The sequence below is a fragment of the Budorcas taxicolor genome, chromosome 14, assembly GCF_023091745.1.
Source record: "Budorcas taxicolor isolate Tak-1 chromosome 14, Takin1.1, whole genome shotgun sequence".
Lineage (NCBI taxonomy): Eukaryota > Metazoa > Chordata > Mammalia > Artiodactyla > Bovidae > Budorcas > Budorcas taxicolor.
The window spans coordinates 22,555,907-22,577,753 of NC_068923.1; the positions used below are offsets into that span (position 1 = coordinate 22,555,907).

General features: G+C 45.6%; 1 protein-coding gene across 1 annotated transcript in view; it reads left to right on the forward strand.

Annotated features, from left to right (window-relative positions):
* KCNQ3 (potassium voltage-gated channel subfamily Q member 3) overlaps positions 1–21,185 on the forward strand; it is a 288,932-nt gene extending 267,747 nt beyond the window's left edge. Inside the window, exons 9-15 of the mRNA XM_052651777.1 lie at positions 133–159; positions 10,882–11,084; positions 11,901–12,003; positions 14,556–14,687; positions 16,380–16,478; positions 18,252–18,336; positions 20,412–21,185. Of these exons, the coding sequence (XP_052507737.1) occupies positions 133–159; positions 10,882–11,084; positions 11,901–12,003; positions 14,556–14,687; positions 16,380–16,478; positions 18,252–18,336; positions 20,412–21,128 (1,366 nt within the window). The 3' untranslated portion in view covers positions 21,129–21,185. The remainder of the gene's footprint in view (positions 1–132; positions 160–10,881; positions 11,085–11,900; positions 12,004–14,555; positions 14,688–16,379; positions 16,479–18,251; positions 18,337–20,411) is intronic.
* The last annotated feature ends 662 nt before the right edge of the window (positions 21,186–21,847 follow it).

Here is a 21,847-nt window from a genome sequence, read left to right on the forward strand (position 1 = left end):
TGGGTCCCCCTCTATATGTGCCATTTTGCCTTGCTCCTGCATCTTCAGCAAAGGAAGCTTGCAAACAGATTTTGGGGAGAGGAGAAGCAGTTGCATGTAATTTATGCTTTGTTTATTTTTTTCTCCTCATAGGAAAGAACAGCTGGATCCAGCAGCCAGGTACGTTTGTGATCATGAGTCCTCTTCTTCCCATCACTGTGTCGGGACAGAGGGTCCAGTTATGTATGGCCTGGGGCCCCTGGGCAGTCGTGCTGGTCATGGGATAGAGTTTTGAGGCTCACTGTGGTTGCTGGACACCATTTTCTTCTGCCAATTTCATGTAAATTTGCTCAAGAACAACTTAACTGTGATCATAGCGGCAGCCACCTTTTGAGTGTTTCTCCTCTGGGCAGGACTTCGTGCCTGGAGTCCTGCATGTGTGATCTCACATGGTCCTCACGTCACCAATGAGAAATCGACTCTCATGCTTTCATTTATGGGTTGAGGAGGTTGGGTCTTAGAGAGGCTGAGTTACTCACCTCCTGAGTCACACAGCTACTGAGTAGTAAGACCAAAATTCGAACTCAGGTCTGAATATTCAGACCATGTTATTTCCACTATAACTTGCTTCATTTGCTTCTTGGGTTCACAGATGTTTCCTCAAAAAGTGTGAAAGTGTTAGTCTTTCAGTCATGTCTGATTCTTTGTGACCCCATGGATCGTAGCCCTCGAGGTTCCTCTGTCCTGGAATTCTCCAGGAATGGAGTGGGTAGCCATTCCCTTCTCCAGGGGCGTCTTCCTGACCCAGGAATCGAACCTGAGTCCCCTTCATTGTATGCAGATTCTTTACTATCTGAGTCACCAGGGAAGCCCTCAAAAAGTGAATCAAGACTGTAATTCACAATCCCCAGTAAACCACGCTCACCACAGGCTGCTGCAGAGACAGAGGGAACTCAGCTGTCTTCTTTCTGGTTCCTTTTCAAAAACATGTCACAATATCAGAGAAGCTATGGCTCTTACTCGAAGTTATAAAGAAAGACCACCTCTTGGAAACAGTTGTACTGTTTGTATACATGTCATCCCTTGGTATCTGCAAGGGGTTTATTCCAGGACCCCTCTGTAGATACCAAAATCCATGGATGCCCAAGTCCCTTGTATCAGATGCCACAATATTTGCATATAACCTTTACATGCAACCCACTCCAGTATTCTTGCCTAGAGAATCCCATGGACAGAGGAGCTTGGCGGGCTATAGTCCATGGGGCTGCAAAGAGTCGGACACGACTGAGCGACTAACACTTTACATGCATCCTCCTATGTACTTAAATCATCTCTAGATTAGTTAGTGAAAGCACTCTATCAATAGTTGTAAAAACAATGTAAATGCTATGTGAAGAGTTGCCCAAGTGTGGCAAATTCAACTTTTGCACTTTGAAACTTTCTAGAATTTTTTTCCCAAATGTTCTTGAGCCACACTTGGTTGAATCTGTGAATGCAGAACCTGCAGCTATGGAAAGCTGTATGGAATACAGCTATTCTGTATTTACAAAACAGAAATAATGATAAATGTAAATATACATAGTATATTTTTAAAATATGTATTGAAACTGTTATTGTGGCAAACTACTTGTAAGGCCTATCAGTCCATCTCCTGGACACCATCTCAACCTCTAGAGCTGACAGAATTTGGGCAGAAGTGGTAGTAGGACCCCAGACCCCCTTGTATGGGAGCCACTTGAGGACAGTGACCCTTGGGAGTCTGGGTCAAGTGCTCTTGAATGGGGCCCAGGATGCCTCATCACGCACGTAATCCCGCCTGAAAGAAACGATTACAGACAGCGCCAGCTCACTCACAGACACAGACACGGCTTGGACTCTCTGCCTCCTTCATGCAGGTTTTCAAATGGAAGGAGTATTTCTTGCCTGGAACCAGTCTGGACTGTAGTGGGTATTTGGGTGTAGAGGAGGGGCGGGACAGCTGACAGAGTTAGGGCACATTTGCTAGAGAACTTGCAGCCATTTTGTGTCTCAGAGGCAGAGCAGGAAGATACCTCTGCGATCCTCTTCTAGATACTTTTTCAAGAGGACAGGCTCACCCTGAGTTCCAAACCTCATGAGCAACCAGGAGTTACACAACCTTAGGACTCTTCAACAGGGTTCCCTGCTCCCTCCCCTCTTGTGACCAACAGGGTTTCAGACCATGCAGGTGAATTATTCACTACAAGTGAATTATTCAGTCTACCATTACTGCCTTTCCTATGCAGACATGAATAGAATTCAGCCAGACTGGAACATACGTGCAGAATATTGCTGCACCCTAGACTAGGCACTTTGGTTTTTTGGGGGCTCAGGTAGATGCTTTTTGCCACACTGCTGGGCATGCTTCTCCCATGATTGAAAATCTGAAATCATAATGGCATTTGTAAAAGGCCCGTCAAGTTCCAGGCCACTCCACTTTCATTGTCATCTAATTCCCAATTAAGACTTCTCATTTTTATGAAAAAAGAGCACAGGCGAGATAGCAACTTTCATTCACAGTTTTTCCCCCTCTCAGAGAGCAACAAGGTACCAAAGCCGCAAAGATTTGGCACATGAATGGTAACAGTTATTTATAGAATTGACAGTTGCCTTCTCTGCCTTTCTCAGGATAGACCATAGTGCCAGAGGCGCCTTCTGAAGGGGGCCACTGCCCTTGTGTAGGGCCCCATTCTCCCATGTCTAAAGATGGAAGGAAGAAATAATGAAAAAATAAGAGACGAAATAAAGATTTTAAGCCCTTGTGGGTGGGATTGACGTGCTCTATGCAGGTTACAAGTCTGTGTTCATTGAGCTCACAACAAACAGAACAAAACAGATTGACCACTTCTTCAAAAGACTTTTCTCTTGCCTGCAATGGCTCTGTACTCTTGGTTTACCCATCACTCATCTGTCCATCTCCATCCATTCATCATCTGTCCATCTGTCCATCCACCCATCTATCACTCATAATCCATCATGCATCTATCCATCATCTATCATCCATCAACCATCCATCATACATCCATCCACCCATCCATCATCCCTCCATCTGTTCAACCATCCATCTGCTTATTCAATGAATATTTATTAAAACCTCCTGTGTACCAGAAACCCTTTTAGGGAATATAGCTATAAACAAGAAAGACAAGGTTCCCAATTATTTACTCGACAGGGTGCCTCTCCACTTTCCTAAAAGTGACATGTCCCAAACTCACCTTCTGTTCTTTTGTTTTTTTTAATTTTTGTTAGTTTATCCAGGACACACATGCCCAACAAAGATGGCATGAGGAAGCTAGAGAATGTAGTCAAGTTGGTCCCAAGCAAAGCTGTTTACTAAGTACTGTTTGCCTTTGGTATTCTTTAACCTCACCTATTGGGTTGTCTATCTTCAGGTTCTCTGTGGTATCACAGCTTCCGTGACACCACATCCCCACGACCTTATCTTATTTTTGTAGCCTTGATGGGAGGGGCAGGATTTGCATTTAAATGTACCACTCCTAGGATTCTGTTTGTCTTTTGTTCATATGAACACTTTTGTGAGTTTTAATGTGCAAAAATGGACCCAGAGCTAAGCTTGAAAGTAGAGACAAAAGAGATTTTAATTGAATTCAAAATGAGAAAAATCTAGATTGGAGCAGAAAAAGACTCAACCCTGGAAGGAGTATATAAGGAGGAGAAATGGGAAGAGAGAGGATTCAGAACCTGGCTGGATGGTATAACCACTGAGAATTTTTCCCAAGGGAGAGAGTCTAAATGACTTTTTAATTTTAATTTTTAAATTTTAATTTTCTTTAAAAAACATGTACATGGTTCATAAGTCAAAGTATTGTAGAAGTAGGGACTTCCCTGCCAGTCCAGTGATTAAGACTCCATGCTTCCAATGGCTTCCCATGTAGTTCAGTTGATAAAAAATCCTCCTGCAATGTGGGAAACCCCAGTTCAATTCCTGGGTGGGGAAGATCCACTGGAGGAGGGATAGGATACCCACTCCAGTATTCTTGGGCTTCCCTTGTGGCTCAGCTGGTGAAAAATCCGCCTGCAATGTGGGAGACCTGGGTTTAATCCCTGGGTTGGGAAGATCCCCTGGAGAAGGGAAAAGCTACCCACTCCAATATTCTGGCCTGGAAAATTCCATGGACTGTGTTGTCCATGGGGTCGCAAAGAGTTGGACATGAGCGACCTTCACTTTCACTTCCAATGCTTGGGACCTGGGTTCCATCCTTAGTCGGGGAACAAATATCCCACATGCCATGAAGCACGACCAAAATAAAATGAAATAAACAGTTTAATAAATAATAATGATATAGAGGCAAACCGTGAAATGTCTTAGTACAACTTCTGTCCCTCTCCACCCCATTCCACTGTCCCACTCCCCATAAATAATTTCTTTTTCATTTTTAGGTATCTTTCCAGTGTTTCTTCAGCAAACACAAACCAAAATTTATATTTTTATATTCCAACTTCCAAAAGTACTTTAATAATGATACTCAGTTTAGGTTATTTGAGCTGTGAGGCAAATCCTCAGCATTTACTAAAATCCACTTCATGCCACAGTCTTGTATGAAGTATGTGTGTGTGTATGTGTGTGGTTGTGTGTGTATCAAGGAAAGGGACTGCCAAACTCAGCTTCTGATTTCTTCTCCAAACCTGTTTTGTCCCATTTGCTCAACTGAAAATAAATGGCGTCCCCATAGAAATAAACAGCCTTCCCACCCACCCGTTCTGTATACAGCCAGAAACTTTCTGTTTCCCTCGTGGCCACATGGAACCCATCGAGGAAGACGAGCATGGTTCTTCTTCAAAATAAATGTCCACGTTCTAGTCTCCTCTTGCTCCTCAGGGCAGTCACCCTGGTCCAGGGTCCACCAGCACCTCTTGCCTAGAAAGCATCAGTGGCTTCTTCATTGCTCTTTCCATTTTTCCTTACTCCCCTCCAATCCATTCTCCATGGAGAGGCCACTGTGTTTCCCTTTGGGGGGGAAAATGGTTTTTACTGTGGTAATGTACACATAAAATGTGCTGTCTTACCCATTTTTAAATGTACGTTTAAGAAGTGTCCAGTACATTCACGCTGTTGTGCAACCAGTCTTGGTACTTCTCAGTCTTATAAAACTGAGACTCTGTGCCCATTAAACACCAGCTCCTCATTTCCCCTCCCTCTGGCCCCTGACAGTCACCACTCTCTTATACTTCCTGGGTTTGACTACTCTAGAATCCTCATGTGAGTGAAATCGTATCGTGTTTGTCCTTCTGTGATTGGCTTACTTCACCCGTGGCATAATGAAGATTCATCCATGCTGTAGCTGGCGTCAGAGTTTCCTTCCTTTGAAGGCTCCAGTGAATGTCTATACTGCATTTTATTGACTCGTTTATCCATCCATGGACATTTGGGTAGTTCCCACCCTCTGGCCGTTGTGAATAATGCTGCTGTGAACATGTATATGTATATTTTTAATGTAAAGTTGATACACTCTTTCCTTCTTAAAACTCAATTTGGTGTCTCCAGGTAGACTTAGAATGATAGAAATTCCTATTTTTTCTTTCTATTTTAGAATCTTATTTTCTTTTTTCTTTGGCTGTGCCCTGTCACTTGCAAGATCTTAGTTCTCTGACCAAGTATCAAACCCACGGCCCTTGCAGTAGAAGGGCAGAGTCCCAGCCACTGGCCTACCAGAACTGTCCCCTGCAGTGGCTGATCCTCATGGCAGGCATCCTGTTTCTATCCTAAGTTCCCTCAGGGCTCACCATCTGGGGTGGCTATAATGTAATGGTTTGATGGCTGTGGCATCCTTTGTTAACTGATACAGCAGGTAGAATTTTTTTTTTCATTGATGCTGGTCAGATTCCTAGCAATATATGGATGTTTGCCTGTCACGTGACTTCTTGACCTTATTGTAAGCTAACTGGAGGCTGAAAACCATACCTGCTTTGGTCACTACTGTAACCTCAGCAAGTTACCAAGAGTCTAGCATTTTCAAGATGCAGAACACATTTTTGTTGGGTAAATAAGTGACATTAGCTCTGTTTTACAGGTGAAGATACAAACTGAATCAGAGTTAATGCCTTACCCAAGTTGAACTATTAACCACAAAGCAGCTATTTGAACTCGGTTCTCTTCCTCCAGAGGCAGCACTCTTTCCACTCTACAGCAGTTCCCCTATCAGCTGAGGTTGGGTGCATCTTGTTAATCAGAAGCTCAAATGTTGTTATTTCTTCCTTCCTTCACTCAACATCACAACGATGTTGTAAGGGCTTACTATGTGCCAGGCACTGTGTTAGGTGCTGGATGACTAGACAAAGGCAGTTTCTGAACAAATAGCTTACCCTTTTCATGTCTTAATGGAAGCTCTATTGACTTTTGGATGGGATAAGCCTTTGTTGTGCGGGCTGCCCTGGGTGCATTATAGGAAGTTTAACAACATCCCTGGCCTTGACACACTAGAAGCCAGGAGCACCACCCCCCAAGTTATATCAATCAAATATGATTCCAGACTTCACCAAGAGTCCCCTGGGGGCAAAATCACCGCTGGTTGAGAACCACTGCTATAGTGAGAGAGTCCCTTGTAAGGTGAAGACTTCATTATGATGGCCAAGTGCCGTGGTTGAGAAAAGCCTCAAAACAATGCACAGTGAATGGTTATCTCATTGGCCCAAAAGTGGAAGTGTCCCTGGGGACTGCTGCTTGGACCAAGTTTTAGACAAAATCAGTTATTTGGATAAAAGATAGGATGAAAGTTTTCTAGGCATAGGTCACAGCTTGTGCTGAGGCTGGGAAGCATGAAATAGGGGAATGCACAGAGTTTAACACAACTTAAATTCTGTGTAGTCAAAGCTGTGGTTTCTCCAGTAGTCACGTGCCGATGTGCAAGTTGGACCATAAAGAGTGCTGGGCGCTGAAGAATTGATGCTTTTGAACTGTGCTGCTGGAGAAGACTCTTGAAAGTCCCCTGGACAGAAAGGAGATCAAACCAGTCAATCCTAAAGGAAATCAACCCTGAATACTCACTGGAAGAACTGATGCTGAAGCTGAAGCTCCAATAGTTTGGTCACCTGATGCAAAGAGCCTGGATGCTGGGAAAGACCCTGATGCTGGAAAAGATTGAAGGCAGGAGCAGAAGAGGATGACAGAGAATGAGATGGTTGGATGGCATCATCAAACTCAATGGACATGAGTTTGAGCAAGCTCTGGGAGATGGTGAAGGACAGGGAAGCCTGGTGTGCTGCAGTCCATGGGGTTGAAAACAGTCAGACACGACTTAGCAACTTAACAAGAGTTCCTGGAGCAAGAGCCCAGGGCAAGGACTGTATAATCTTGCCAGGAAAGAAAAACCTTGATGTTATTTTTCCCGTCTCTAGTCTGTATTTCCAGTTTTCCCAACTCATGTTTGGAAATTGTTTGTCAGGCCCTTAACAAATCAGAGACCTTAGCTTTCTAAGGAAATCTGATGTCAGCTTCATAGAGAGCTTTTGTTGCAAAATCTGCAAGCCTTCAAATACAAGGCCTGAAATATGCACTAGAAATCCATACAGAGAAGGGCCCAGATGGGTTTTGAGTTTCAGGGATAAACTTGGCCTTGCATTTGATTATCCTTTAGGGTCTTGGGTTTCAGACAACACAATTAAGAAGTAAGCTGATCACCCACTTTGCTGGAGGAAGAATTCCATAAGCCTCTTAGGTGTTATGACTGTGAGTAACTCAGAGCCGAGATTTCTGACCTGTGCCCAACGCACCTGGATTCGTAATGCTGTCAGAATTCGTCTCATAAACTGACCTCTGTGACCAATGGGGTATTAAGTGAACATGGCCAAAGCAACTCAGACTGTTAAGAGATAGAAGTGAAGCATTTAAATGCCAGATAAGTGAATTCTCAGTCCTCACAGACAGGACCAAGCAATCTCTTTCATTATCTAATAATCAGCACCTACGCTGAGATTTCAAATCCGGACAGAGTGATGGCCATTACTTTTGTCTCGCTTAGTTTTTCTGGAATTAAGCTCCTCATATATTGATACTTATCTCCTGCTGTGGTCAAACTCAGTGACGGTGGTGAGTGTTTCAGACTACCATTAAGAAATACCGTAAAATTATGTGTGTGTGTGTATATATATATATATATATATCCTGAGAACTCACCTCAGTTCATTTAAAAAAAGAAAAACACTGTTTTTTTTTGTGGCTCAGGAAATATTATCCATCCTTTTCACACATGTCATTAACCCTCTGCTGTTTCTGTGGGAAGAGGATTATTTACCGAGATAATGATGACAGCCAGCATTTACTGAAAGCATCTCGCGACCATCCGTCCACCTCCCAGACAGCAGGCCAAGCACTTTACGTGCATTCCCTCATTTAACCCTTACGCACCCATGTGTAATGTGGGCTGATCCCCATTCTTGTGCACATGAGGAAGCTGAGACCCACACAGCATGAGTTCTGTGTCCTAGGTCACCTGTTTTTTCAAGACGTTTCCCCCCAGGTCAGTTTTGCCCCAAAGCCCTGAACATCAGGATGTACTGAGCAGGGGTGTGGGATGGCTTCAGAGACAATGCAGGCAGAATCCTTGCTTTTCCAGGACTGCACAAGCAGGTGGGCATGGGCGTGTAAAGCCTTGACACTGTATTAAACCCAGAGACAAACACAGCCTGTCTCAGAAGCATATGGGGAGTAGTTTCCAAGAAGGGACACTTGGGCAGTTTTAAAGGGCTGATGGGAATGAGGTCAGCTGAGAAAGGAAGAAAGGGCATGGCTGAGTGCACCAAGGCATGCAGGAGGGGACTTGGGGATGGGCAAGGGGTCTGATGAGGACGGAATGATGGATCTGCTTGGTATAGCAAAGACAGGTAGGCAGAGGCCAGGAAGCAGGGGGCTGAGCAGTGACTGTCCTAACCCCCCTCTTCTTAGTTCATGGCTGGGAAAGCCTTCTGTGTGTCTTCAGTGATTTCCTGCCTTGTTCTGTATTTTTAGCCTCCAGATGCTGATTTTGTCTCCATTAGTCATTAACTTAGTGCTGGTCAGGAAAGCCACTCTGAAAAATCTGGACCAGCTCAGGAAAGATGGAACCATCTGAATTTATCCTGATGGGTGGGTTATTAATGTAACAGTGTTGTGGGACAGAGAACAGTCAGAAGGAGTCGGGAGTAACAACGACTCATCCATATATTCACTCATTCCTTCATGAATCAAATATTTCTTAGTGCCTTCTCTGTGCCAAGCTGAAGGCAAGAAGCATCATGGACAGTATCACGTGCAGTGGTCCCCGGATCTCTGCTAAGCAAGGTGTGGTTAGGCTCACTTAACTGATGAGGACCAGGTGTTCAGAGAGCATAGGGCACCCGCTCAACAAGAGATGTTCCCACCTCTATAGTCCCAAGGCCAGGACCACCTCACTACACCAAGCCGCAAAGACGGCAGCAGCTTCTAGTATGAGGCACGTGACTGTCATAACCAGACATCAACATTAGAAATACTCAGTTATCTCAGGCTGATGAAAAGCTGATTTGACAACCCACATTCATATTCATTCGTTCACTCACTTCTCCCACAAGTACACGCACACTTGCTGGGTGCCAAGTCCCATGTGGGTGATGAGGAGAAAGAAGCTGAGCTGAGTGTATCGATGTGTGACACACACTAGGGCTCTTTCTGGTCTGTGCTGCACAAAAGGACATCATTCCTGTGTCCACTCGGGTGAGAGGCAGAGGTTAAGAAATGGAAGGAGAAATTGCTGTTTATAGAGCACCTGTGTGCTGTGCTTTATGCCAAACCTTTGACAAACAGCATCCCATAGCAACCAAGTCAAGTGGGACATGCTTATCCCTATTTTAAAGATGAGGTAATTGAGGTTTGAGAAGGTCACAGATTTGCCCAAGGACATGGAGATGGTTTTTGCACCAGGGCAACTTCCTGTTGGATTTATTAGGTTTCTTCTTGGGCCTAGAAGACTTTCAGCCGTATGCTGAAGTTCCCTGACCCTTTCTCAGAATAACAACTTTGAATTTATGACTAAAATGCAGACAGTTACAAAAGAAGCTGATTATGTTGAAATGTAATTATCAAAATATTTAAACTTTTGAGATGCAGTCAATACGTGTGCTTCTTTGTGATGAATCTAATGATGTGATATAGTGGCATGTAGAATAATTCTGTAATTTTGATGCAGTGATGAGCATAGCAGTACATGAAGGTAACAGGATTTAAGATGATCTGTGATTTCTGTTATAGTCAGAGGATACAGCTGGGGCATTGAGGGTATTACTGGGGTTCATTCATACATTCATAATCAAAAGACATGCTAAACTTCAGTTTGAGATTCGTGAATGAAAATCTAATTAGTAAATTTAAAATGCAGTGCTTTTCCCATCCAAGCTCATGGATCCCACCCCCCAAAAAGCTCGGTCCATGGTTGGGGGGTGGTGTCTGTGGACACCAGGTTAAGGCACCTGCTTTGTGTCATTTATGTCAGTCAGTTCTGTTTAAGGAACACTTGATAAGGCTTAGCCTCTGTGGGTCACCATGGGCGCCATGGAGGGGTGCTGAGGAAGTTGCTGATGCAGGGGAGGTGGGAGTGGACGAGGACCAAAGCTTTGCTGCCTGCTACCAGGAGCTGGCGTTTTATATCCTGGATCTCATTTAAGCTGCACTTAAGCATATGAGGAAACTGAAATTCAGAGAAACACACCGGAGATGTACTAGCTAGTCAGTTGCCGAGCTATCATCTGAAGCAAGCCGCATCCCTTTCCAAGCAGCTCAGTCAGATTGAGCATCGGAGGCGCAGGTCCTATTCCCGCGCGGAGGAGGATGTATACGTCTTGATGGAGAGGGACGGGAGATTACGAAAGCCTGCACTCAAGGAGGAAAATTGTTCACTTTTGCTTATTTTGTAGCCAAAAGCTGGGTCTCTTGGATCGGGTTCGCCTTTCTAATCCTCGTGGTAGCAATACTAAAGGAAAGCTATTTACCCCTCTGAATGTAGATGCCATAGAAGAAAGTCCTTCTAAAGAACCAAAGCCTGTTGGCTCAAACAATAAAGAGCGTTTCCGCACCGCCTTCCGCATGAAAGCATACGCTTTCTGGCAGAGCTCTGAAGGTAACCGCTTCCCCTTCCTAACCCTGTCTCCTCCACACCTCCTCCCTCCCTACCCTGCGGAGGAATCCTGCAGTCTAATAGCCCACTCCTGCTGCCCTGAACCAGCTTCTGGCTTGTTTTATTCTCGGCCCCTGGGCTGTGATAGGTTCCTGCCCTCACCCTGAGCGCGGAGGGTCCACGTTAGCTGTCCCCCCGGGCCGGGGTCACCACGTGTGCCTGCCCAACCCCTACGGGGAGCCTTGAGACACACCGCATGGTTCCTAAGGGTGGCCCCGTGATAAGCGCATTGCTAAGAAGGTCACCTTGAAGGATGGAGGGGGCCAGGGGCAGAGTGGTCTGGACACCTGGGGACCTCCACATCCCAAGGCGGTGGGGAGAAATATGGGGAAAGTGTCTTGTGGGGGCTGTTGGAGCGAGTGCCCCTTTCACTTACCAAAAGGGAGGATGATCAGGGCTCAGAAAGTGACCTCCCAGCCCAAGGTCACAAGGATAAAGTCTGACAGAGCCAGGGTCTGAACTCAGGTGTGTGACAAACACCTGGGTGCATGCCCTTGGCGGCCTTCAAAGGGGCCACTTGGGAACCCTGGAACACACACCACCCTCCCCGCCCTCTCCCCCAGGAACCGTCCAACACTGCAGGCGCTTACCAGACTTCTGGATTATGGGAGGGAGACGCTGAGAAAGTCTGAGTGACGTCACCCCTGGAGAGCACGTCGTGGAGGGGGGGAGGATGGTTCTGAAATGGAAATGGAGACTTGGGAGGCTGAGTTTGAAGGGCTCTGCGGCCTGCCACTGATATGGGTGTCTCCCTCTCAGATGCCGGGACAGGGGACCCCACAGCGGAAGACAGGGGCTACGGGAATGACTTCCTCATCGAAGACATGATCCCCACCCTGAAGGCCGCCATCCGAGCCGTCAGGTAAGCACCTCCTCCCACTTTAGCCTCCCAGGCCCCAGCTCTGCTCCTCCAGGTCACGGCTTTGTAAAGTGGTCTTGGGCTTTGGGAAGGTGGGCAGGAAATTTCTCAACCCCTGGATCAAGTTCAGAGAGTACGTCAATACTCTAAGCGGGAGGGTGCTGCCTAAAGAAAAGTGATGATTACATTGGCAGGTCATTAGCAGGTTGGAGACACTGGTGATCCTCTTGCCTGCCTTTGCCACTACTTATTTTATGTTTAAACATTCTTATGGGAGTATGGTTACTTTGGGCTTCCCTGGTGGCTCAGAGGTGAAGAACCCACCTTCCAGTGCAGGAGCCACAGGAGACAGGGGCTCAATCCCTGCGTCAGGAAGATCCCCTGGAGGAGGGCATGGCAACCCACTCCAGTGTTTTTGCCTGGAGAATCCCATGGACAGAGGAGTCCGGCGGGCTGCAGTCCACGGGGTCGCAAAGAGTCGGACGTGACTGAAAACTTAGCACACACGTGGTTGCTTTACAGTGTTGTGTTACTTTATTTTAATGCTGTTGGCGACGGAGGGTGTGTTGACATGAGTTTTCTTCTTTTATAGGCTTCTGACTCAAAATAGCTTTTCTCCCATCTGTCTTCATTCATTTAGTTCTTTTTAATTAGCATTTTCAACATGATAATCAATTATAGGATTTTTTGGTCTCTTTCAGATGAGACTTATAATTCACCCTGACTATTTCTATTTTGCTTGAAATGCCATAAGAAAATTAAGAAAATATGTTACTACTTCAAGAAAACTTTGGAATATGAGTTTATAAGCACTCCACTGTGATGGTAGTGAATTCTAGAAACTAAGGCAGAGTCACTAAGAACTAGTCATGGTATTTTCAGATTTTTAGTCTAATAGAGCAGGAAGCACAAAAGTTTATAATATGTGGCCCTCAGCAAAGCTGTTGACATGGTTCTTCATGACATCACTGTCCAATGTGCCAGAAGTATGGCTGGATAAGAAACACAACTTCCTGGATTCTTAACTGGTTGAATGATCTTATTCAAAGAAAACCAATGAATGAATCTGTGTTGGGCTCGAAGGAGGTCTCTGCTGAGATGCTTCCTGGTCTGGCTTCTGCCGCGTCCTTTGGAGTACTGTCATTGATGCCTTAGTTCAGAGGTTGGCAGACGTTTTTTTGTGAAGAGTCAGATAGGTAGTAAATATGTCAGCCTTTATGATCCCTAGGTCTCTGTCATGTTTCACTTTGATCTTGAAGTGCAAAGGAAGCCATAGACAGTCTATAAACGAATCACTGAGGCTGTGTTCCAACACAACTCTTTTTTTCCAACACAGGCAGTGGGCCAGACTTGGCTGCAAGCCATAGTTCCTGACACCCACCCTTGGCAGAGCTGTGTAATGGGCACGCTTAGAAAGTGACATAGAATTGGAAAGGATAGTGACTTGAATGGTACAATTGATAGACCAAAATAGTGTTTAGAGGCTGAAGTCATGGGCTGTGACAAACAAAACGAGTCTTGAATGCACCATTAAAAAAAGCTTATACAAGTATGAGATGGGAGGACCTGGGTAACTGTGTTTCTTACCACTGGGTTGTGATTCGGTGTTTTAAATTGACACTATGTTCAGTAAGAGTTGACCTCGTGAGGGAGATTTCAAGAAGATTAATCACCTAAGGCGACTTTATTGATTCCCAGGAAGATGGAGGTGAGGATTCCAAGTTCTGGGTGCCCCACTTAATTAACAGCCTGAAAAAACTTGAAGAACCAAAGCTAGCTTTTCTCTTCCAGGAGCTCATAAGCCAAAGGATTAAGGAGGCTATTGAGGAAGAGATATGTCAGCTGTCCTCAGATAGGAAGCAGTGTGACGCAGCTGTTAGGACCGTGAGCCTTGTCCCCATACAACCCTGGGTTTCAGGGAAACTCTGACATTATCAGCAAGATGGCCCTGGGAAGAGGCTGAAGCTCCCTCGGCCACAGTTCCATCATCTGTGAATCGATTTATTAGGAAATTGTTAAAAATTAACTCATCCCAGTGTCTGGCATGTAGTGAAAAGTGAAAGTGTTAGTTGCTCAGTCATGTCAGACTCTTTGAGACTCTGTGGACTGTAGCCCAGCAGGCTCCTCTGTCCGTAGGATTCTCCAGGCAAAAATACTGGAGTGGGTTGCCATTCCTTTCTCCAGGGGATCTTCCAGACCCAAGAATAAAATCCAGGTCTCATGTATTACAGGCAGATTCTTTATCATCTGAGCCACCAGGGAAGCCCAATGTGTAATAAATGTTAGCGTTTATTGTCATAATGAAAGAAATATGAATTTCTTATTATTCATATGAGTGAAAAGGGATAGTCATGAAGAAGAGACACCAGCCAGCCCAACTCAGTGTGGTTCTAAGAGGTGGAACGAGGACCAGGACCTGGGACTTCTCATCAAGTCGTGTCTTTTTGGTTCTTTTATTCCCACCTCCACCCCCACCCCAGAATTTGTCCATCTTGTATCATAAGTTCCTTCACTCTCCACTCCTGATACACAAATGTCTCTACTTTGCCTGGCAGAATTCTACAATTCCGTCTCTATAAAAAAAAATTCAAGGAGACTTTGAGGCCTTATGACGTGAAGGATGTGATTGAACAGTATTCTGCAGGACATCTCGACATGCTTTCCCGAATCAAGTACCTTCAGACAAGGTAAGACAGCACACCTGGAAGGATGGTGCCCTCCTGGCTGCTGAGGAATTGGCCAGGGAGACCGCAGAGCTGAGGGCGAGAGGCATCCACTCATCCTCAATGCCGGGGAGAAATGTTAAGAACAAAAATACTCATCAAATAGAGACATCAAGGCCAACCAACACGAGATCAAATGAGCTGGGGAGAATTTCTGTGAAATTGACATGGCCAAGATTAATAGTCTGATCAGGCCTCACGGAGAGAAAAAGCATGTGTCTTACTGGTCCCTAACTCTGATCCTTTGTATATGCCAACAAAATTCGGATTATCTAAAATGAGTCCAGTTGGCTAGTTCCAAATATAAATTTTTACTCAGTTAAAAGTTCATCAAGTGTTAGTTGTAACAGTGAACATATGGAAACAGCATTGATTCCTAGCTGATAATTATCACCGTTTTTGTTGATCACCTGGGCACTTCACATGTATGTCTCCAATCCCTTATAACCCCCTAAGGTTTTACATTAGAGCTGCCATATACCAATGAGAAGACCAAGGTTTACAGGACAATGATCTTGCCCCAAACTACCCAACTAGTAGGTGGCAGAGCTGGAAGTGAAACCAGATCCAGGACGGGGTACAAAACTCCCATCCTCTGTAATACATCTCCAGTATACAAATAGTGATTAAGAAAAGAATGGTACCTGGTCTCATTAAAAAGTTACGCCACCATCAAATGATATTTTTACAGTCTATATAGTAAGATAAAAAGTTATGTGATATACAGTGGATATATATGCATAATATGATTACTAACTGCATACTCAGAAATATATAGAAACTTATACATATTTATATACTTATAGGTACATATATCCTGGAGGAGGGCATGGCAACCCACTCCAGTGTTCTTGCCTGGAGAGTCTCATGGATAAAGGAGCCAGGCCTGCTACAGTCCACAGGGTTGCAAAGAGTCGGACACAACTCTAGTGACTTAGCACGCACTCATGCACAGGGTCAGGGGAGGAGCAGTTGGGTTTGCAGAAGGACATAGAGAGGCATGGCTCCTTCTGAGTACTGCGGTCCTGGGCCTGTGATAAGCCTCCCAGGCTGTTTCCATTGAGCACTGAGCACCGCAGCTCAGTGCCAGGTAGGGGATGGCATTTGCCTTCTGTTGTGCTCAGGGTGACATTGATGGGGGGGAGGGCTATAGGAGCTACTATTGAATTCATCCCTCCAGTAGCTGAAGGAGCCTGCCAAGCTGCAGGGAAAAGAGGGCACGGCTGAACACAGAGCCTAGGGCTTAGCAGGAAGACCTCCCTAACTAGAGGTTTTGGGTGGAATGAAAGCTGGAAGACCAGACCTGCTGCAGCACACCTGACATTTCCTGTAAGAAGGAACAGGACGCAGCTGTCACCCTGTCTCAGTGGTTCGGTTGCCTCTCTCCTCTGCGATGGAGAGATGCTCTCGGTACACTGGGCCAAAAGAAAAAAAAAAATGATGATGCATTAAGATTAGAAAGTCTTCCTCCTTTCCTCTTTCTCTCTTTCTCTTTCTCCTCCTTACCCCCTCCTTTCCCCCTTTCTCTTTATGCTCTTTTCTTTTATATTCCAAACTCACAGCTGATGACAGAAGAAAGAGAATACATTGCTTTCCTCTCTTTTCATACAAAGCTCTCTGTCATTTAATCCCCCCTCTTTGTGTGCTCTCTTTCAGAATAGATATGATTTTCACCCCTGGACCTCCATCTACTCCAAAACATAAAAAGTCTCAGAGAGGAGCCGCCTTCACCTATCCATCCCAGCAGTCTCCCAGGTGGGGCCCAGGGGCATTGACTGATGGGCTGTGTGGGTCCAAAGCCTGCACCACATCCCGACGCCCAAGTCCCTATGCCCAAGTCTCAGCTGGGTTCCTTTACCATGGGGGTGAGGTTGCCATTCCCCCAGATAAGGTGAAGAGAAAGAGCCTGCAGTCTATTCCAGCCTGTGGCTGTTTGAGAGATTTCTGTATGAAAGCCTTGCAGCCACACTCCTTTGTATGGCTACTGAAAATGCAACTGACAGTTTCCTAGTTAGAAAATAAAAGGAGACTTGTGGGAGTTTTTTTTTTTGGAACCGAAGGAATACTTCCTGTTAGCAGAGCCCAAGGCATTCCTCCTGGCCAGCTCTTTTGGCTTTTTTTTTTTTTTTTAACTTTCATCAGCCCCAGAGACTGAGAAGGAAGTCAGCTGTCTGGCCCCAGAGCAGCTCTGCCCTCCCTGAAAAACTGTCTGAAAATTGTCCTTTTATAGGTGATGAGCAAGGATCCTTTAGAAAGCCCACTGCCTGCATTTACACTTCTTTATTCCCCAGTATCTTCAAGGCAAGTATCAATAACATAAATGGGTGAAGGGAGGTAGGCGTAAGAAATATCATGCAGTGTATAATAATAATAAGGCTCTTTATCATTAAGGAAGGAAGAGTGTAGGGAGGGCAATACAGAGCATCTAATCTTGGCTTCAGTTCTGGGGCTAGACTGGCAAGGGGTGAACCACAGGGCCCTGAAGGACCTCAGTTCTGCTCCTGCTAATTTTAGGAAAGGAGACCCTCTGTTTCCAGATACTCTAGTTTCTCAAGAAAAGCTGAATATTCAGATCTGATGGGCAATTCTCCACTTCTGAATGGCTCCAATGTTTAAAACCCTGTGCAAGCCAAGGAAAGCACTGGCGGGCTGGATTCAGCACAGAGGCCGCTGGTTTTTGATATCTGATTTAATTCAAGACTGTTCTAGGACTTCCCTGGTGGTCCAGTGGTTAACACTCCACACTTCCAATGCAGAAGGTGCAGGTTCGATCCCTGGTCAGGGAACTAAGATCCCACATGCCGTGCAAAATAGCCAAAGATTGAAAAAATAAAAAAGAAACAGTTTTACCCAAACCTGGCCAGGGACCTAGAAGGAGTAAGTAGCCTAGAGAAAAAACAACTGCCTAGAAAGTACCAAGCATGAATGGTTTCAAGCAGTAGCTAGACTCCCTGAAAGTTCTCGTCTACATAGGACAATATTGAAACTAACTGGAATTTAGGCAGATGTGGACTGTGGTTGGCTAAGGCGCAAACGCAGCACATGTCTCAATCCTGTTCCCTACGAATATCATCTTTGGCATCGTTTTCCAGGTTTTGCATCTGTTTTCCAGTCTTAGCTAAATGGAACAGATGAAATGTTGGTTCCCGAGATGAGACAACCACGCTCTATTGTCAACCGTCTGAGACGGAAAGGCCCAGGAACATAATTTAGAGCAATCAAGCACTCTGGGCACAGTTAAGTGGTGTGTTAAGTTAAGCTTGACACAAAGCTTCCTGAGAACAGCCTAATAGTCAGCTTCACATTTTCCTACAGTCAACATGGTAAGCATGAGACATCCCTGGTGAAGGTCGGAAACACTGGCCTTTCCCAATGCCCGTGGGCTGCAGAGTTCCATGGGCTCTTCCAGACCCTGTAAGCCTGAGCACAAGCAGGATAGTTCCAGGGACCACGGCCCACCTAGCTGAAGTGACCTTGCAGAGCAAAAGTAGGTGTCATGATCTTACAGCATTATGGGCTCTTTCCTAGGAATGAACCCTATGTAGCCAGACCATCCACATCAGAAACTGAAGACCAAAGCATGATGGGGAAGTTTGTGAAAGTCGAAAGGCAGGTAGGTCCTTCCTTGCTCCCACCAAAAACAAGTATGTGGAATTCATTTTCAAATGTCATTTTTTTCATAGGGAGATAACAGACTTGAGTATCTACCATTCATCAGGGGATCTGGAAATGAAATCATTGATTTAGCACTTTACTGGCTGGGTGATCACTTGCAAGTGAATGAATCGTTCTGAGCCTCAGTTTCTTCATCTGTATAATGGGGATGTTAACATCTCGTGAGGTTGCTTTGAAGATTAAATCAACTGATACCTGTAAATTACCTAGAATAGTAGCTGGCACACAGTAGATGTTCAACAAATGGTAGCTACTTTGATCATGAACTTCATGATGTTTAAGGAACGTTAGTGCCCTTCCCCACATTTTCTGTATTTTTCTGTATCCGTAATCCTCCTTCTGTGAAAATCTGGGTCAGTGTGTGACCTATGTGAAGGGGCCCGGAGGAGGGCAGGCTATGGGTGGGGTTCATTCAGGGCAGAAAGAAACCCATTCAGTCACATCACCCAGGAAGTCCACCTCTCATTTCTTCAGTAAAGTGCCTTGTATTTTAGCATTGTTTGGCCAACTTTACCTGGGAAGTCCACCTTCCTGGTAAAAAAAATCTGCCTGCAATGCTGGAGGCCTAGGTTTGATCCCTGGGTCAGGAATGTCCCCTGGAGAAGAAAATGGCAACCCAATCCAGTATTCTTGCCTGGGAAATCCCATGGCAAGGTAGACTACAGTCCATGGGGTCACAAAGAGTTGGACATGACTTAGCAACTAAACACAGAATACACCCAACTGTACTAGATAAACAGCACTGTCAATTTCCTTTAGGATTCCTATCAATCCTTTTATTTTATTCATAACCCCAAACTGGATCTGTGCAGAAGAGATAAGAGAAAATTTGAATAATTATCCTTTTTTAGTATGTCAAGAATATCCTTTTCTGTTGTTAAATTTTAATTTGTCATCTCAGCTCTTCCATTTACCTACTCTGTGACGTTTGATGAGTTACTTCATCTCTCTGTGCCTCTATTTCCTCAACTGAAAAATAGAATAATAGCATCCACCTCATAGGGCTGTTATGAAAATCAAGTAAGTTAAATAAGAAAATTAATATGAAAAATTAAATAACTTTAAAGTGCATAGTAACTGCTAGAGAAGGATTCGTTATTATTAAGACTTGAGTACCAACTCAGCCAAGACCTTGCTCTATGCTTCGTGTCGTTAACTACAAGAGGAAATGGTAGACCTGCCTTCAGTCCTTCCTGGTGAGTTGTGAACTGTCAGAGAAGAACATCCCACGCACACGTGCATGTACACTTGTGTCTGTGCACGCACGATGATTTCAGTATGTTCTCAGTTTTGTAGGTAGAAGCAAGTAGATGCAGCTGATCTCAGCATACCTTCTACTGGCCTCCAAGACCCCTAGGGAGCATCTCTAGGTCTGAGAAGCAGAATTCTTGCTAACCACTGCCCTTGTACCCATAGGGCTTATATCCCCAGGTAGGAGGAATGTGCGCAGACAATATAGATGCTTCTTTAAGGGAATGTTTACAAATCAAGAACTCCTCCTCCTGGATCCAAACAGGAGCAGCAAGGCCATCTTCTCCTTGGGTAAAACTTATCCTCACACCATGTCTCTGCTTCCAGGTTTCTCGAATGCCCTTACCCTGTTTTTTTTAGATTAGCAGAAATCTGTGCAGGCTTCCCAGGTGGCACAGTGGTAAAGAATCCGCCTGCCGATGCAAGAGACATAGGAGACATGGGTTCAGTCCCTGGGCCAGGAAGGTCCCCTGGAGAAGGAAATGGCAACCCGCTCCAGTATTCTTGCCTGGAGAATCCCTTGGACAGAAGAGCCTGGCACAGAGTTGGACATGACTGAACGACTGAGCACGCATGCACACATCCCTGCACAAAGCTCAAAATCGAGAGATACAAAACAGTCAGCTGTTATGATGATTATGACTTACCGCAAGAACCCTTTTCCTTTCTGGAAAGTAAATGCTATGGTTTTTCCTCACCACCAATAACAAGTACCCGCTGGCCCAGAGAAAGCAGTGATTCCCAATTCCTTGTGTTTTCCAGGTTCACGACATGGGGAAGAAACTGGATTTCCTGGTGGACATGCATCTGCAGCACATGGAACGACTCCAGGTGCACGTCGCCGGCTTCTCCCCGAGCAAGGGGGCCTCCTCGCCCGCCGAGGCCGAGCGGAAAGAGGACCACAGGGATGTGGACTTGAAAACCATCATCTGTAACTATTCCGAAACGGGCGCCCCCGATGCCCCCTACAGCTTCCACCAGGTGCCCGTCGACAAAGTCGGCCCCTATGGGTTTTTTGCCCACGACCCTGTGAACCTGCCCCTAGGGGGACCCAGTTCTGGAAAGGGTCATGCAACCACCTATATGGAAAGGCCCACCGTCCTGCCTATCTTGACGCTTCTTGACTCCCGAGGGAGCTACCGCTCCCAGGCGGAACTGCACGGCCCCTGCTCGGACCGAGTCTCCCCCCGGCAAAGGCGCAGCATCACCCGGGACAGCGACACGCCCCTGTCCCTGATGTCAGTCAACCACGAGGAGCTGGAACGCTCGCCCAGTGGCTTCAGCATCTCCCAGGACAGAGACGATTATGCGTTTGGCCCGAGCGGGGGATCGAGCTGGATGAGGGAGAAACGGTACCTGGCCGAGGGTGAGACGGACACGGACACCGACCCCTTCACACCCAGTGGCTCCATGCCTCTGTCGTCCACGGGGGACGGCATTTCTGATTCGATATGGACCCCTTCCGGCAAGCCCACTTAAAAAAGGGGTCGTGGGCTGACTCCTTCTTGTAATGTAGACAAACTTTGTATAGCTCACTTGCTCTCACACCCGCCACATCCCCGTGAGATCACAGGGGGCTGCATCAAATGCATGCATGTGCGTGGTGGCCCCACCTGGGCGGGGGCTTGTCGTGGCCTTTTACCTCCCCCGGTCACCACAATGAAGCCGCTTCCTTTCAAGCATGGTTTGCATGACTTTACACTATATAAAATGGTACCGCTAACCTCTTTAGGACACACATTTATCCGCTGTTCTTACTTTGAATCATGACTGGACCAGTACAGGGAGAAATTATGGATGAGCCGTGCTGTGTGTCTGTGTGGTTGGCTGCTTTGGGTTTTGGTTTGGTAAGCAGAGAAAGTCATTTCCGTTGCTTCTCACATCACCGCCCCTTTGTGTAAAACACTCCAATGATTAGTTGTTTTCTTCAGCAAGCAAATAGTTCCCTCAACAAAAGAGCATCATGTACCAAGGAGATTGCCTCTTGAGCTAAAATGTGAGGGCAGGAATGAGCTAGCATCATATCTGCCCAACTAAGAATTACAAAATTATTTTATTAAGGAAAAGCTGGGAAAACCTTCTGAAATCTCTCAGAGGGACCTCACTTGGTCTGTCTTTGTCAACTCTCATGCCCCAGTTTCTTCATCAATCAAAGATGGTGGCAAGTGTAACATTTCGGATGAGTTGTGAATAGGCAG